Source organism: Lepisosteus platostomus, chromosome 19, assembly GCF_059453375.1.
Source record: "Lepisosteus platostomus isolate fLepPlt1 chromosome 19, fLepPlt1.hap1, whole genome shotgun sequence".
NCBI classification, from domain to species: domain Eukaryota; kingdom Metazoa; phylum Chordata; class Actinopteri; order Semionotiformes; family Lepisosteidae; genus Lepisosteus; species Lepisosteus platostomus.
This window is the reverse complement of record NC_142629.1, coordinates 13,477,074-13,494,315: the sequence shown is the minus strand read 5'-3', so window position 1 is coordinate 13,494,315 and position 17,242 is coordinate 13,477,074. Positions and strand designations below refer to the sequence as shown.

Here is a 17,242-nt window from a genome sequence, read left to right as displayed (position 1 = left end):
TATTTACAACCGTGATTATGGAAAATACACCATTGATTTGTATGGAATGATTTTTAAATGAGCTCAATCGCTTGCATTTGCATGTGTGAGCTCTAAGAAGTATTGTTTATTGGGGTCCTAGTGTCTGATAGAGACATTGAGGATTTTGCATGGAATTTCAGTAAATAACACATTGGTGTTACAAAAAATTATTCATAACATTTATTTTTAGTCAGAAACGTAACATTTTAAAGTGAACTCCATTCAAAAGAGAAATCTGACATCTCAATTAGCAATATAATATATCAATACAATTAATACAACCAAATAAAATTAATTTAATCCGTATATGTACCACTCAACGCAAGGAGATTATCGGTAGAAACTGATCCCAACTAATTTTAAACTAAATATAGATATTTGTTCCTGTAAATGTTTAGCTAATCTATTGACTCCTCAATTTAATTGAAACTTTGGCTGGTTACTACAATATATAAGGAACAAGCAATAGGTTTGTTCCATGCTGAAAAAAAGAAGAAAGAAAACACAACCTTTCTCACACCTGAAAAAGGCTCCACGGTCGAAACGTGTTTTCTTTCTTCTTTTTTTCAGCATGGAATAAACCTATTATTTGTTCCTTTGCAGCCTACGCATGCTGATGCAGCTCCCCACCTGAACTACTACAGTATATGTTTCAGTTACACAGATCTTAATTCATAATTGGTTTGGGTCACATGGCCTACATTCAAAAGTGTAGTAGAACTGAGCATGTTAATATTCCATAGCAGTCTGCTATGTCTTGTAGTACAAGACGTTAAGTCTGCTGAAATCTAGATAATTTTAAGTTCACGATGAATATTCTGTGCAAAATGTACTAAAAGAAGTGCTGGTGACAAAAGACCAAGATCCAGCTTGGTGTCTTTTTAAACCAAAAATGTGTAGTAAAGGGGTCCAGAAAGTCAAATTAAGGCACATCACAGAACCTCAGGGCTAACTCCTCTGTTTCCACCGCACTGGCCCTTAATTAGACAGTCTGTAAACTACTCTATAAAACTTTGGGAGTTAATGTAATAGGCATTTATCAAGGCAATTTGTCCACATTCTGAAGGATGTTACTGTATGATTAGAGTAACCACCATGACATTGTGATAATGTGAGCAAAATGACACGACTGAGTTAGTTACTACCATGATAGAGCTGTTTGTGTGCACTTAAATCTCCTGCCCACTTCCTGGAAATGTTTAGCACATATATTTAAAATTATTTTTGTGTTTTAATCTTTTCTTTTTTTTTCTTTCCGTACTGGGTTAGCTGTGCTGTACTCTCAGCAGTTAAGAAGTCTATAAGTATTTGGTTTGTGTTTTCTGCTCATATCCCTGGATGTTTGACTTTCTTCCCCTATGTAGTGCTTTTCTTCTTTAAAGGTCCTCATCAGGGGCACCTCAAAAAACGACACGTGGAATGCTTCAAGGTTGCCAGTCTTGGAGATGGTCACAGTTTGCTTGTGAGTTTGAAGTATTTTCCGCAGGACAGAAAGCGATAACACAATGAGAAAAGATTTAAGCACGTTAGTCCAACGTTTGTGCAGCAATAATGTTAAGCCGCTCTCCCGCCACGAGGGAGCCAAGGAGCAGTGGGTTAGTGTTCGGTGTCCTCTCAGTCCCCTCCGGAGGGGTCCTGGGGGGCGGCTCAGCAGGGAGACTCGACGTAGTCGTTGTTGAGCCGGGGGCGGAAGGGGGCCGCGAGCGAGTGGCTGATGACGATCACCCTGGGGCTGAGGCAGTCCTCGCGCCGGTGCAGAATGTTCCAGATCAGCAGGGCGGCCGCCAGGGTGGCCAGGAGGCAGGCGCCAATGTTCACGTAACAGGACCACGACAGGTGTGTGTACGGCCCGATCCGGTAAAACGTCACCAGGCCGATCACCAGCACAAAACCTGCACGGAGACAGGGAAATGTTATTGGACAGCCAGAGGCTTTATTATTAACTGGATACTAGTTGTTGGCTTCTGTGTGCTAGAGATTTGTGTAATGATAAATAATGTCCTCTATTTCTCTTACCTCTTTTTAAGCATTTGTATTGAATGTGACACTGAAGCGATTACATCGAGGACGATAAGGAGATTTCTTTAAGTAAAAACAGATATTTCAAGAGAATCATATATTTTCAAAGTCCGATTCTCAGGGTCAGACCACAGATGAACAAATCCTTTAGCACTTTAGAAAGTTTCCAGAATATCATTAAAACTCTGTTCTTTAAAGTTTGACAAACAGGGGAGGATGTGTTCATTCTTCCCCCTTTCTGGGCCTGCTGTTCTTCAGCGTGTTCCTAGATTAGAGTTCCTTTATGTGCTCCGTGGGACTCGCTCCAGAGAATAGGAACAAGCTGCTGCTTTTATTTTTTTTACCATTTCCAGTAAGAACGCTGTAACATGGCTTTAGGAAATACAGTTCTCATTGTTGCTTTACTAAAGAAATAGGGAAACAAACCCATATTACATTAAAGGGGGCAGAACTTCAGCTGCTTGTCGGCAAGGCTGCAGTTCCAGTGTGAAATTCCTTCTATCGTATGTAATTCCATAGGGGGAGACGTACATCGCCTTGGAAGGAGAAAAGCGTACTAATTGAAAAGGGCTGGAGCCGTTTCAGGGACTCTGCAGGTTCTCGGCAAGGGTAGAGGCAGTCCGGTACTGGTTACAGTGGATCTTTCTGTAATCCCAGCATTGGAACGTTAACGGTTGTCATTCTTGTGGAGCTAAAAACGGACCCAAATCTAGTTTAAAAGCCCAGTGCTCTTGTTACTCCACCCTCATTTTTTAAGAAAATACCTTTTGGATTTACATTCCTTTTTGGAAGTTCATTCAAAGGCTTGAAGCAATTTAATGATTGTAATGGTTTCAGGTTGCCTATATGGCATTATTACCAGGGTAGTAAATGAATGACAGCTTTAGGGAAAATAAAGACTAAATGCATTTTAGGCCTGTTGTCTAGGAATAAAATTGGTAAGTGATATGAATAAAGTAAATTTGTCTTATAAAACTAATATCAGTTGAAAGATTGTGTATTAAAGTCTTATATTCGAGTTATTAGTGATGTTCTTTGTATCATATTGTATCTAATTTTTTTGTGTAAATAGGTTACTATATTGAAAGGTGAAGAAACATTTCTGTTGTGTTATGTAAAAATGGACACTCCTCAACCTGTGAATGTGTAAAAGAAGTGTGTCCTGTATTGAAGTCTAGCTGGGATCAGCACAGAGTTAGATTTGATCTGGGGTGTTTGAACCTGAAGGCTTTAATGCTGGAGCATTGATATCAGCGAGGTCAGACAGGCGGCTTTGCTCTTTGAGCTGCCCAGTTGAAGGGACACTCCTGGGGACAAGAGGTTTTTTAGGTGGACCCCCTGCAGGAATTTTGCCTTTGAGAAACTGCAACCATCGGTCACCGGCCGACAGCAGGAAACAGGATCGCAGCTTCCTCCAGTGGCCCAAAATAAACGGATTTATTTCAGCAGAGTCATTTCCCTTCACAGGCCCTCTGCCTGAACCCTTTCAGGGAAGGGACGGTTTAGAGGCACGAAACCGCAGAGAAAGAATCTCACCATCTGGGAGAACAGTGGTTGGGGGTTCGATTAGATGGAAAAGCTTCTTTTTTCAAGTATTGATTTGTAATGTTTGCCCTCAGATCACAGCTGGAAGCTGATGATATCATCTGAAGGTATTTCTTAATGGAGTGGCATCATCTTTCAGTTAGCTGCTGTTCGGGAGTGACATTAATAATCGAGATGTACTGTAATATATTAAAAACAAACAAAAATGAAGCATATTTACACACTCGCTGGGGAATTTCACGGAAAAGCTTTAGAGACCAAATGACCAAAATTAGAAAGTTACAGTACACAAAGGCTTTCCCAATCGAAATATTTGTACTTTCCTGAACCACTTCACCGAAGTATTTTGAAAGAGTAGAACAATGAATTAAGTTATTCCAAACCAGAGATAAATGTTGAAAAAAGGATGTGACCGGATTAGGATATGATTCAGGATAGGATATGTTTCCTTTAATCGTTGTGAATGATAGTTAAAGGACCTGCTTGTTTACACTGCCTGCTACTTCTAAGAAAACGAAGCCTCCCTCTAGCTGCTGGATGGGTGGGACAGTCACAGAGCTGTCTGAAACGTGCCTTTTGGCCTAGGGGTATCTTAGGACCTTCCTTCGTTTCCTCCTTTCCTGTTTCCCTTTTTCCTTCTTCCCCACTTCAGCAGCTCCACTGCGGAGCCACTCCTTGTAAAAAGAGCTGGACAGTGGGACTTGTACCAGTTCTGTGATTAACTGGTTTGAGCTTTATGGGGTGGGTATTTGAAGAAACGTGGGTTTTCCTTTTTTTCCCCCCCCAACAAACGCTTGCTTCCATATGATTACACCTGTACTACTTTTAAAATCTTGGCTTTCAGTTAAAAATGAATATTTTTCTCACCACAATAGTAATGTAACCAGAAACTGTAAAGTGAAGATATTTTACTGTTGCAAGTGATTGGCGAGTCGCTGGAGTTGCTGTTTGCTGGAAAGTCGAGAGATCCCTGGCTGACTTCTCCCAATCCTCCTGGTTGAATTCGGCCATTTGTGTGTCAGTATATAACTAGTGATGTGACAAAGGCATCTGGGTCACTGGCTGAGCCACCCCAGTGTCATTTGACAAGTAATCAGAGCTTTGAATTGAGCCTGTAAACAATTAGTTTTTTTTTATTTATGCACAAGCTTTTTGTGGCATTTCATTTCGCAAGTGAAGTACACATGAAAAGCACAATCAGACGTTTATCGTGCTTTGAAAAGTGATTGGCAATGATTTTAAAGTGGACAAGATCCTGGAAATTGTCTCACTGATGTCTTTTTTCAGGACAGAGGTTTTTATAAAATAACATCATTATATGCTCTTTTTTTAAACTAATGAGTGCTCCTTAAACATTTCAATATGTCATTTCTAAGTAGTGAATTTCATGGTTGTTGAAGTGCTGCAAGAGACCTTTCTCCTTTAAGATCAGAGAAATTTTACTTTTTGACTGATGATAGTGTTTTTTTATTCATGTCTTCATTGTGCAGTGGTACGGTAATCAGCTAATCTGTTTCTTTATTCAATTCTGCAAGACACAAAGGGATTTTTGTCACTGCTAATTTAGTGGCTTACTTCTCATGAAAGATTAGGTGCAATAGTCAAGGATACTGTCAGGCGCAGCGCCAATATGCCAGCATGGTTTCCTCTCTCTGCAGAGCTTGGCAATGTTTCGCTGGACTGCGGGGGTGTTTCTGCTGTGCGCACATGTATCCACTGGGGGCTGACCTTAAACTACCAAAAACTCACTCATCCTGTCCAAGACAACAGATTTCAACACTGCCCGCAAGAGATGAAAGACTCAGTTGATTAAAATGATCGCAGTTCGTCACAGATGTGTTTCTTAAATCGCGCTATTAAATGTTAGCTTTGACAAGCTGTTGACAGATGCGTTAAGAAGTGCTGCATCTTTGAAATAAGTAATGACTCAAAGGGGCAGCAAATGGCAAAACCTGCAAACAAAGGAGGTCTCATGATAATAGTGTAGATTTAATAACAGGAGACACGCCTTACAGGTCAAAAATACTTTTGGGGTTTTGGACTTGGAACTAGGATGGATTTTAAGCTAGTGATACCGCTGTGTTGCTATAACATTCTAATAATACAAGAATACTGTCGGCTGTATTTGTGAATGAATATTAAATGTGTATTGTTAGAGGTAATCTTATTTAAAATTGGCTAATGTATATTAGGGATGTCAAGTTCATGGTTAAATTACAGGGCTGTTTTTTGTTCTACTCACAAATTTAACTAGTTTTATAATGTTAAAGGTGTTTAAAGTCAATTTCTCTCCAGGCTCTGAAAGTTTCAAAGACAATTGAAATCATTTAAAACATCAGCTTCAATACCTAATTTGCTGTTGATCTAATTTGTACATTTTCGAAACTCATGTTGGAGTGAAAATCAAAAGCTGTCATTTGGCTCTCAAATTGCCATGTTTAGAGACTTTGTTTAGAGGCAGTCACTTCCACACTTGGTTGTAAAATCAGTAGTCCAACTCCACCCTTCAGATTCTCACCTCAATAGGTTCAACTTGATGTTGAATGTTACCAAAGAGATTAATAGCTGTGATATTATGACGCAACACCATTCATATTAGCAGTTTGCAAAACCAAAACAAAATGATCATAAAAGGAACTGCTAAAGTCTGTTCATCTCTTTGGAATTTGGCACTTTATAATGTTTTGTGGCCCTAAATAATAAAGCCTGTTTACATTTTGGTTCATAATACTGAGAGGAGTGTCAATCAGGGACTGATTTAGATACAGATTTCAGCTGTATGTGTACAGGGTTGTAACAGCTTGACCTGGAACGTTAGAATTCAGGAATAGTGTGTGACAGATTCCACTGCAGTAAACTAAAGGATTATTTCTCATTGATTTTGGTTCTGTTTAAATGTATTGATTTGTCATGTAAGTTATTACTTATTGATGCAGTAATTGTATGGGTAGAGCTTACCCTAGGGTACCAGATGGCTCGCCCCTAGCAACGCGTGCAAGCGCACATAAATGTTTATCCAGTATCATAAAGGGGACACTTCTCCTGACAGTGTTCCTGTATGCTTTGTAAACAGTAGCATAAAAGACTGCCTGCTTATCTGGACAGCAGCCGTTCCCACCCCACCGATCTGTGTCCTTAGATTTTTGTAATACAGAGCTCTCTCCCCCCTTCCCTCCTATGGCTTCTCTGGTTTGCATAACAGGTAGTAACAGGCATTTCCTTGTCCTGAGCAGGGATATCCTGGCGCCCGACAGTCGCTCCCTGCGCTCAGAGCAGCTCCGGCCCACCAGCCTGCATCCAGGCTAAAATTAGCCGGCCACTGCAGTGCCACAATATGAAGAACTCAAACTCAAACAAGCTCAACAGACTGCGCGTCACACTTCCTCACCAGGGGCACTGGGACAGGCAGCCCTGTGGCTGGGCTGAGGCAGATAGAGGCAGCGCTTAGTCGTCTTTCACGGGTTTATTTCTGGAGCCCATATTGTAACTTTCTAAGAACACCACCTTGAGCTGAGCAGGGCGTGTCAAACTGCTGTTTTAATTTTCAATAAACTAAGTATATTATAGTTTGTGAATGAACTAATATATTTATAAAATGCAGAATTGGAATACATTTTTTATTTTATTTTTGATGCAAGTTGAATTTGAATTTTAAAGTTCTAGAGAGGGTAACAGTGCATTTTAGTTACTGCTAACGTGAAACTAAAGAGATTTTAGTAGAGAAGAGATGGGGGCCAAGACTGCATTATAAGTGACACATAAGTCACTTTTTTTGTCGTAAGTGACAAATTTTACTTTTCACATTCCAAGGCAGTGTAGCAACCAAGGGTACAGTGCAGTGAAATAATATTTTGTGCATTATTTCATATTTTTCACAGTGAATATGATCAGATCTTCTACCAAAACCTACAGTAATATTAGATAAAAGGGACCCTGAGTAAACAACTAACATAGATTTTGATTCTTTAAGAAATAAATGAAATTAGGTGCAACACCCAATGCACCGTATGAAAACGCAATTGCCCCCTTGGACTCAGTAACTGGTTACGCCACCTTTAGCAGCAATAACTGCACCCAGACATTTCCTGTAGTTATTGATAAGTTTCTTGCAGCGCTCTGGAAGAATTTTGGCCCACTCCTCCATGCAGAACTGCTTCAACTCAGTGACATTTGTGGGTTTCAAGCAGGAACTCCTTGGTCCAAGTCCTGCAGCAAAATCACGATGGGCTTTAGGTGTGGACTTTGACGAGGCCATTCCAAAACTGCAAATTTCTTGTTCTTCGACCATTCTGATGTAGACTTGCTTGTGTGTTTGGAATACTTGTCTTGCTGCATGACCTAGCTGTGCTTCAGCTTCAGCTCAGGGATCTGTGGCCGGACATTGTCCTGTAAAATTCTCTGGTACAGAGTAGAATTCATGGTTCCTCCAATGATGGCAAGTTGTCCAGCAAAGCATCCCCAAACCAGACACTTACCACCACGGTTGACTGCTGGTGTGAGGCTCTTACTGTGGAATGCACTGTTTGGTTTTAGCTGTACATAACGGGACCCACGTCAACCAAACACTTTCACTTTTGAGTCATCTGTCCATAGAACATTGTTCCAGAACTTGTGAGGATCATCTGGGTGCATTTTGGGAAACATGAGGTGAGCACTCATGTTGTTCTTAGTGAGTACTCTTTTCTGCCTAGTTACTTTGCCACAGATCCCATTGTCGCTCAGTGTCTTTCTGATGGTGGAGTCATGAACACTGACCTAAGTCAAGACCATTCTCACCACTTTTGTAAGACTGATAGACATCAACAATGTTTTTGAATGAAACACCAAACTTTGGTGCCATTTTTTTCTCTCAGCGTCTTCTCTATAAACTACTACAACCCACATAATGATCTGACCAAGTTCACTGTAAAACAATCTGCACAGAAACAGACAAAGGGCTGATACTTTTTACAGCTCTGCAGCTCATTCTGATGTCTGCATTGAGCAGGTGAGTATAATAAAGACCAGGGTACTCACTGGCGAGTTGGAAGAGTGCAGCGATGGCCTCCTCCCACCACTGTGAGTCGTGTGTGATGAAAGGCAGCTTCATCAGCCCCAGCAGGAAGATGAGCTGTCCAGCTGTCAGGGCCACTGTGGCGATCAGGTTACAAGCACGCATCATGTCAAACTGCACTGGGGGACAAAGAACAGGGCATCAAATCCAGGCTCTCACTGATGACGATGCTTGGACTATACAATCCCCAGAGAAAAATCTGTCTCTCAAGTACTATTTTCCACTTGCATAACACCAAAATCCAGCAAACTAGTTAATGCACATAGTTTACCGTATACCTATATATATACTAAATGAAACAGTGATAACACCTTAATATCAGGTCAGTAAAAGTGCACTTTGTGTTGGTGCACTTGAGCATAAGCCTATGTGCATTTGTTAAGCATCATCAACATAATCAGGACCTTAAAGACTGCACTGTTAGGAGTGCTGAAACCAGAATTCCTGCAAACCTAAACTGAAAATCTTTTGTGTAACCTGAGATTTTTTTCCAAGTTTAACTCTGCAAAAGATGAATCACATGCAGTATTTTAATTATAAATTCTTATAAATACATTTATGTGCAGGGGTTTAAATAATACATTTTAGGGGGAAAGTATGGAATGTCAAGTGCAGGAATAACATTCAGCATTTCGGAATGAACCATTCTCCCGTCTGTCCAGAGCACCATCTTTCCATTAGGATGGTAGGTTCGCTAAGCAGAATTTAGCTTTTTTTTTAAGGTTTTGCAAGTTATAGATCAGTACTTGCTTGTGGGGGCAACACAGCGGTGCAGTGGTGAGCATTAGTAATAGCAGGTCTGTGAAACTGGGATTGCAGTTCCCTTTAATTGTAGGGGGGTGACAGTTATTGTTCATGCCTTGATCTAGAACGCATATTGTCCAAGCTACCTTTTTTATGCAATATCAATTTCTCTTTCATTTGAGTGCTAATTACTCAATCAGCCCAGGTGCCTCATTCTTTAGGTTTTTTCCATTAATTGGCAATCTGATGCTTACAGAAGAATCAGTATTGATTGTAAGTCACTGACCACATAGGGACTTGGCAAGTTGCAGGAGTGTGTTGTACAAGGTTACACAGCTGGGCTAGCTCTAGGCTATGCAGTTGTGCCAGTTTAGTTGATTGCATGCTGCTTAGATCAGTGTTCCTCTTCACTGTGTTCTGCTCACATATATTGTGCTTTTGTATTCCCCTCCCATACTTGGTTTCTTACACTCTTCAGTTTACCTCATTTGTCTCACTCAGCAGGCACAGAAGGACTCATTTCAGTTAAGCCAATTTGCTAAAATTCCTTTAACACCAAGACACTGGAGCCTTGAAATTAAAATCTTCACTAGTTACTATTCCATTTACACAGAATTAAAGTCAATTATTAATGCCCAATTCTCAGTCTTCACATTAATGAACACTACAACAATGTATTCTTCACCAGGCATCAGATCTTCACTGGCAATAGCTAATTTCCCTATCCCAAGTTCTTCCAGCTGGTCCAGTGACACCACTTATGAATAAAACCGCGACACAAGAGCAGCAACCAATTAGTGGTTCTCTTCAGTCCCACATTGTGGGTTGGCTAATTAAAACGGAGTACTCAGGTTTCAACAAGTGTCAGCTATAATCCTAGATCTCTCACAGAGAGATGAAAGCACGCTAACATGGCTACAGTTAGGTCCTAATGCTCCTGGTTCAGTTGTCCGACCACAATGTACTTCATTCTCGTCGAGCCAGGCAAACAATCTACCAAATGGCCATTTGTTCAGCAGCTATGACTCCCATCGCTATAAACTATAAACCTTCACTCACAGACCCGTGAACTCAGCCTACTACTAATGGGCACCTCTCCACAGTTTAGTGCTCATTTACATTTCACTAACAGCCTGGAGTCTAAATTTTCCTCCTGGCTATTTTTATATGCCCTGTAATTAGCCCAGAGGTGTGACTAATTCCAAAGAAGAGCCTATCCTGTCACCTTTCCCTCATGTGGAATTTCTCTTTCATTTGAGTGCCAATTACAGTCAGACCAGGTGCCTCGTTCTTCAGGTTTTTCCCATTAATTGGTGTCTCCCTCACAAAGCCATCTCTCATTACACACACAGACAAACTCGACTTTGATGCCCAAGTTCTGTCATTTTTCCCTTTCAGATGCAGAGAAAACTGTTGAAAAAATGTCTTTGCATTAAGTCATTTTAAACTGTCTAGACCACAACTATTTGCATTTCACACATGCTTCTTCGAAAATACAGATTTTTTTCCAATTCTACAGATATACAGTATATATAATTTGCCTGTTAAATAGTAATTTACTTAGAGGAACAATAATTAGGTATTTTATGTGAATTTGATTATCTGTGCTATTAAATATTTTTGTATGCATATAAAAAATTGCAATACAAAGCAGTTATAGATGTTATATTCTATATATCTGTGCAGTAGTCTGGTATAAAGTTACTGTGCTTTTTTAAGTAGTTGGATGTGAAAGTTCAGTTCCATTTTATTACCATTGCTTGGATAAAGTGTTTCTCATTAATTGGATTTTTTCAAAATGTAATTTTTAAATGTGCGGGAAAGTTGTAATGTGATATTTTTTATAGATTATTGGTAAAAGTTGACATCTGCTAGGCGAGATGTGTAATCTCCTTTTTGAACTAATTCAGTTGTCAGAAAATTACATACTGTAGATTGCATAGTAATTCAGAGATGTGTTGGTTTTAGGATTAAAGCCTTTACATATGTAAACCAGTTAATAATCAACTATTAATTGTAATTTGTTGCTAAACAAAAAAGATCCCCATTCCTTCGGCTAAACTGAAAACACAATCCAATGAGGTTAAATCTTGTTTTGTTATTATAGTTTGGGGGGGGTGACAAAGTCATTTAGATGTACATTAAGGAACTGTGAAGAGTTTTATTTTTTTAACAGCATACCTTACGCAATACGCCAACCTTAACGAAAGAACTGATTTGAATAGTAATAAAGCTGTGCTCTTCATTTTAATTCAAAGCACCACGTTGAGCGCTTATGAATTTTTAGTGTTCAACAGTTCTGACCTCTAACGGCAGCTTGCTAGGTGCTCACTGCACCTTCACTTGGCCAGAGAGACTGAACCCCCCACTAACCAGAGTAAAACATCCCAGGTCTGTTCAGGTTCTGTGGATTGATGTTTAACTTGGGGGAGGGAGGGGAAATCGCAGACCATTGATCGTTTCAGGATTTCAACCCCAAAATTTGTTTTCATATTGAAGTGAGTGCACAAGCCACATGTCACACTGTAAAGATTTCAGCTTTGTCCCGATCTGTAAGCAAGCCGTTTTCACGGATACCAGCTTCCAGACAGATATGCTGAGGATCATAGGCAACTGGTTGAGTTCTGTTATGGAAATGCACACAATGATTTGTCTACATTGGGTTCGCCAGCTCTTACACTGTATCCCGTTGTTGCATCCTTAATTAAATCAATGTATTTTCTGCGAAGAAGACAAAGGAATGTACTTCTGCTTGAGAGGAATGTAAGGATTCTGAGAAATGCTTAAGAATAAAGCAGCTGCCCTTGAAGTCTTAGCAAGTAAAACCCAAAGTAAAAGTAGACTGCCTGCCGTACTGCAGCCTGCAGGCTGAACCCCCTCTTCCCCTTCCCGCTCCCCCACTCACACTTGACAGTGCTGCGGGACTCCTGGAAGCCCGAGTACTCCGACCCCCAGCCCAGCGTCTGGCACTGGTTCTCCCCCTCCTGGCTGTGCCGCACAGTGCTGGCCACCACCGCCACCTCCCGAGCCCGCTCCGCCGCCGGGCACATCCTCCACAGCCCCACGCTGCGCTTGCGCCCGTCTTCCAGGGCCTGGAACACCCAGCTGGGCGTGAAGGCCGCCACGTTGTTGAGGATCAAGGACAGTAGGGCCACAGCCACCGCCGCAGCCACGAGCCTCTGCACGGCCATATACCCGCCCGCCTCCCGGCTCTCCACCGCGGCAGGACAGTCTCTTTCTGCTCTCCCCCTCTGCCTAGTGAGCCCCTGCTGCTCAGCTGTGGCTCATTGAGAGCAGAGAAGCCAGTAATAGAAAGAAAAACAAACAGTGCTTTGAATCTCAGCTAGAGAACATCTCCGTTCATTCTTATCCAGGATCTTTTGTTCATGCCAATTTAAGGAAAATGGGCAGCCTTTACCCTTCCTCTTCGGATTTAGGCACCGCAGGCAGCCGTGGGTTAATCCAGCAGGCAGTCAGGTCCATTCCACTGGCTCTTGCTGCCCTACTGCTGCTGTGAGTTTGCTCTCTCTTTTCCTATCTGTCTCTCGGGTTTTCTCTCCGTGCTTTCTTCTGCAAGCTTTGTGGGCTGTTTGAGTCAAGCGGTACAGAGGCGGGCGCCCCTGGTTTTTCAAATACTCCACGGGGGTGGAGGAATGCAAGAAAAGAAACCAGATCCCCGGATTAGGTGATGAGGGATGACAGCTCAGCCCCACAGCTATAAATTACTCTCCGAGTCTGAGGAACTCTGCAGGCCCCTTGTCCCCTTGCTCCCTCTGGCAGTACAGTCCTCAGTGCAGCTGAGCTCCAGATGTGAAAAGAGCTCTCTCAGTCTCGGGCTGCAGCCAGCAGCAGTGGACGAGTCTGGGACTACTTGTGTACGTGTGTGTGTGTGTCTGTGTGCACACTCTGCACTGAAGAGGAAAAGACTGAGCTGGTGAGTGTTTTGGAGAGCACAAGGGCGTACTCTCTCTCCTGCTCCCTCTCTGCGACAAACACTCTGCCCTGCAGCCAAACAGCAACAGGATGCGTTTCCTGAGAGGAAAAGGACTGGGGTGACAGATTTTAGCGCTACTCCCCCCTGCCTAACTGTCTACAGCTTGTCACACTTCTCTTATTCACCTTTGTCTTGTCTGAAAAACCTACACGACAACAAAAATGAATCTGTGTATCCTACATCTGAACACAGGTAGGCCCGCGTGTTTCTGGACAAGTCCAGCAAATCTAGTGCTTGTGGAGAAGGGGCCAGCCTTCCCCAGCTCTGTGGGCTGTCAGCTGGACTGCTGTCATGGCTGCTTCCCGCCTGTCCCAGGGCCCCTAAAGATTCCGGGAATTTCCTGTTGCCAGACTTTAATAAACAGCACACATCTGTATCTTGTAGAGAAGGGAGGGGCAGGGGCTTTTGATTAAAATGAAGACCAGATGGGTGTGGAATCCACAGCAGTGGTGCAGCTCAGGGCTGCGGTGGAGTGAAGGAGTTCTGCTCTGTGGGACAGCTTGCATTCCTGTGTCCGATTCCCATGCCCAGAGTTCTTCTGAAGCAGTGAAACTGCACATGAAACTCCTCACTTTGCCGCACGGAAATCTCCTGAAACAATCAGCGATGATGCATTTCACTGTGAACCAACACAGTGCTAACTGACGCATCTCTGAATAAAATAGGTGCCATTCTTGTGGCCTACTGTTGCTCTACTTTTCAAAGTGTTTTTTTGAGTTTATTTTTCCTGAATTTGCCTTGTAAGAAATTGTACTTTAAGAGAAAGTTCTCCGTTTATTGGACGGAGCCCAAAGCAGATTAGCCCTCTGGCTCCGCTGGGATTCAGAGTTTCCAATACAGTAATGAAAATGTACGGTTGTATTCCTATCCACACACAAGAGAAAAAAATCCGCTTTTGTGACCTTTCAGAAAGTGCAGAAATATATACATTTTTTTTTCTTGTGATGCTCCTTTCCCATGACTTCCGCAAAGATATGGACGACTGCCCAGAATATTAAATGAAACATTTTATCATCACCACATACTCCCAGAGTGACCACATCTTTGTCCTTGATTCTGCAGAATGAAAAACAGCTTTATTCATTAGGACCTGCCTTTCTCCTACACCCTTACCCTCTGATAGAGACAGGATATTTGTCTTGGGCTTTAAAGAGATTAGAGTTCTTATTGTGGGATTTCTGTTCCATTGATTCATTTACTGAACTAATTCATTCATTAAACATGAACTTTTGTCCACTGACTCCAAGAAACACTGATTTATAAAAGAATATGAAACCTGTAGCCCTTTGGGTATCGTGGCTAGAAGGTAGATTCAGGTTTTCTAGGAATACCAGTACCTCTGTCAGGATGTTGTGGCCTGCCTGTTTTAATTTTCAGCGTAAAATTAGCCAGCCCTTTTCCAACAGAAAAAGCTATAGTCCATACATCGCAAGACAAACTGTGGCTAACTTCGCCTGAGCTAAAGCAAAAGGGTGTAAAACAAACTTCTTTCCTTTCCCTTCTGCCCTCAGTGAGGCCGTGTGGGAGAACATGGCCCGCATGTGTGTGAAGACCAGGCGGCTGGATGTTGCACGCGTGTGCCTGGGCAACATGGGCCACGCGCGGGGGGCCAGGGCACTCCGGGAGGCCGAGAGCGAGCCAGAACTTGACGCCAGGGTGGCCGTGCTCGCCACGCAGCTCGGCATGTTGGTACGCCCACCACAAGGGCTTATGAGTACGCATGTTGACTGCTCAAAGCCTGTTTTATAGCAGTTCGGCTATATGTTTGTGAATGTGGAGAGATTCTTGTCACAACACTGTCATAGGTTCATCTCAGACGCATGGCTGGAGGGGTATGTTATGGTAGTTAGTGTTACTGCCTGTGTGTAAAATGTGTGGCACTTCACTTTTCTGAATGTCTGTGAAGTGACAGACCAGCAGCTCTGCAGGGGTGATTATCTCTGTGTTCGTGTCTCTGCACGTGTGACTTCTTCCCTCCTTCCCCCCTTACAGGAAGATGCAGAACGGCTGTATAGGAGCTGCCGGCGCTACGATCTCCTGAATAAGTTTTACCAAGCCTCAGGCCAGTGGCAGCGGGCAGTCGAGATGGCAGAGAGCTTTGATCGTGTCCACCTGCGGGCCACTTATTACAGCTACGCCAAGCACCTGGAGTCTATGGGAGAGCTCAGCCTTGCACTTGAATAGTACGCACTGGACCTAATGTGTGAAATGTAGCCCCCTTGAACCTATTGTTTCCTATTTGTGTAATACAGCATCTTGGAGCGTTCTGTTTCTTCTTCTTTAAATATGTAAAAAACAATAGCCTTCTGCGCTGATTGGGAAAATAGTGATTCTATGGCTACGTCATTCACTAAGCTGCAGTCTGGTTCCACCGCCAGTGAGAAAGTATACACTCTACCCTTAGCACCTGCCTTCCACTTCCATTCCTCATCCCTTAATGTTAATGGTGCAATAGATTAAACTAACCCTGCACACCAGTCTCAGGATGCGTTTCTCTTCCTGTACACAGCTACGAGAAGTCAGACACCTACAGATTTGAGGTACCCAGGATGCTGCTGGAAGATCTGAGCGCTCTGGAGGATTATGTGAAGAAAATGAAGGACAAGTGAGTAAAGTGGTGCGGAAATGGGGAGGGGGATGAAGTCCAGGTGTGTCATTGTATTTGATGTGATAGACGGGAACAAATACCAAATATCGGTTGCATAGTGTACCTCCAGTAGCTTCATTAGTTCAGGCTGTGCTGCTCATCAGTATCATTTAAAGAGAGCTGGAGTGTTCCGGACACAATGCATGGGTGTTACCTCCTTACAGTAAGCTCTGCTTCTAGGAATTCAGCACAGGATGATACTGTGTAAAATGGGATCCTTTCACAGGAAGGCATGTAGCCGTTAAAGCAAATGTCACAGGTGGAACATCTTTTAAATCTATGCTTAATGTAACCATTTTTCACATTTCATATTAGTCCCATTTTTGGAAAATAAAAATGTTTCAGAATTAAGGGATGTATACGGAACAATCAAATATTAAATACAATAATATTGTTGCCAATACAAACAAAAGAATGAAATCCCAAGGCCACCTAGATGTTGAAAGCTAAAGTCCTGCCACATCTAAGGTACATACATTTTTAGTCCATTACTATCTACTAACAGTGTTTTTCACTGTTTCCAATCAATTTGATATAGCCAAACAAACACATTTGTGTTAATATTATAGATTGGCAAGAATGGCTTAAACATTTATGGCCTGATTTTTTGTTTCTGTGTGACCTAAATAGGGAGTGCTTCTATTTGAAGGAATGCGTCCTTCGATAGAAAAATAATTTCTAAAAGTTTTCATGATAAAAAAAGTATATGTACAGCCAGCGGGACCTAGATATAGCAGCAGGTATCCCTGCATATGTGAGATATATTCACAGATTAATTATTTAGTTACAAATTATTACTTAGCAGTTCACGGAAACCAAAACATTTTATTTATGAGTAATGAAACTAAAAAAAAGATGTTTTCACTCAAGTAAATGAACACTTTGCATACAATTCACATCTGGCTCCTTGGGATACGAACTCTGGCCAGTGTCAACCTCAGGTCTGCAGTCTAATGTCTTTTGAGATTACTCTGCAGTCTCTTCAGGCGGAAGCCCAGATTCAGAGTCCATAAACTTTTTCTACTGGGTGGACTTTTAAGTCCCAACAAGCCATGAAAGATTTTTAAAAATAGTACAAGTTGAAGCCATCTTTTTCCAATTCCTGCAGGTATATAATGGAAAGCAATCTGAAACAAAGGAAACAATTTCTGTGAGCTTCTGTTAAGTCACAATTGCAAATATATGATTCACTATCGGAAAATAGATAATACCCCTAATA

General features: G+C 42.0%; 2 protein-coding genes across 4 annotated transcripts in view; one reads left to right on the top strand and one right to left on the bottom strand.

Moving 5' to 3' along the window:
- ift140 (intraflagellar transport 140 homolog (Chlamydomonas)) overlaps positions 1-17,242 on the top strand; it is a 46,855-nt gene that overhangs the window by 21,679 nt on the left and 7,934 nt on the right. For all 3 annotated transcript variants that reach the window (XM_088612773.1, XM_088612775.1, XM_088612776.1), the window contains 3 exons: positions 14,888-15,065; positions 15,369-15,559; positions 15,886-15,981. In XM_088612773.1, coding sequence (XP_088468899.1) covers positions 14,888-15,065; positions 15,369-15,559; positions 15,886-15,981 — 465 coding nt within the window. The remainder of the gene's footprint in view (positions 1-14,887; positions 15,066-15,368; positions 15,560-15,885; positions 15,982-17,242) is intronic.
- tmem204 (transmembrane protein 204) lies at positions 189-13,670 on the bottom strand. The gene is made up of 3 exons (XM_088612781.1): positions 12,288-13,670; positions 8,602-8,757; positions 189-1,913 (listed from the first exon to the last, which is right to left on the bottom strand). Exons 1-3 carry the CDS (start codon positions 12,571-12,573, stop codon positions 1,669-1,671), a joined length of 687 nt encoding a protein of 228 aa, XP_088468907.1. The 5' UTR covers positions 12,574-13,670; the 3' UTR covers positions 189-1,668.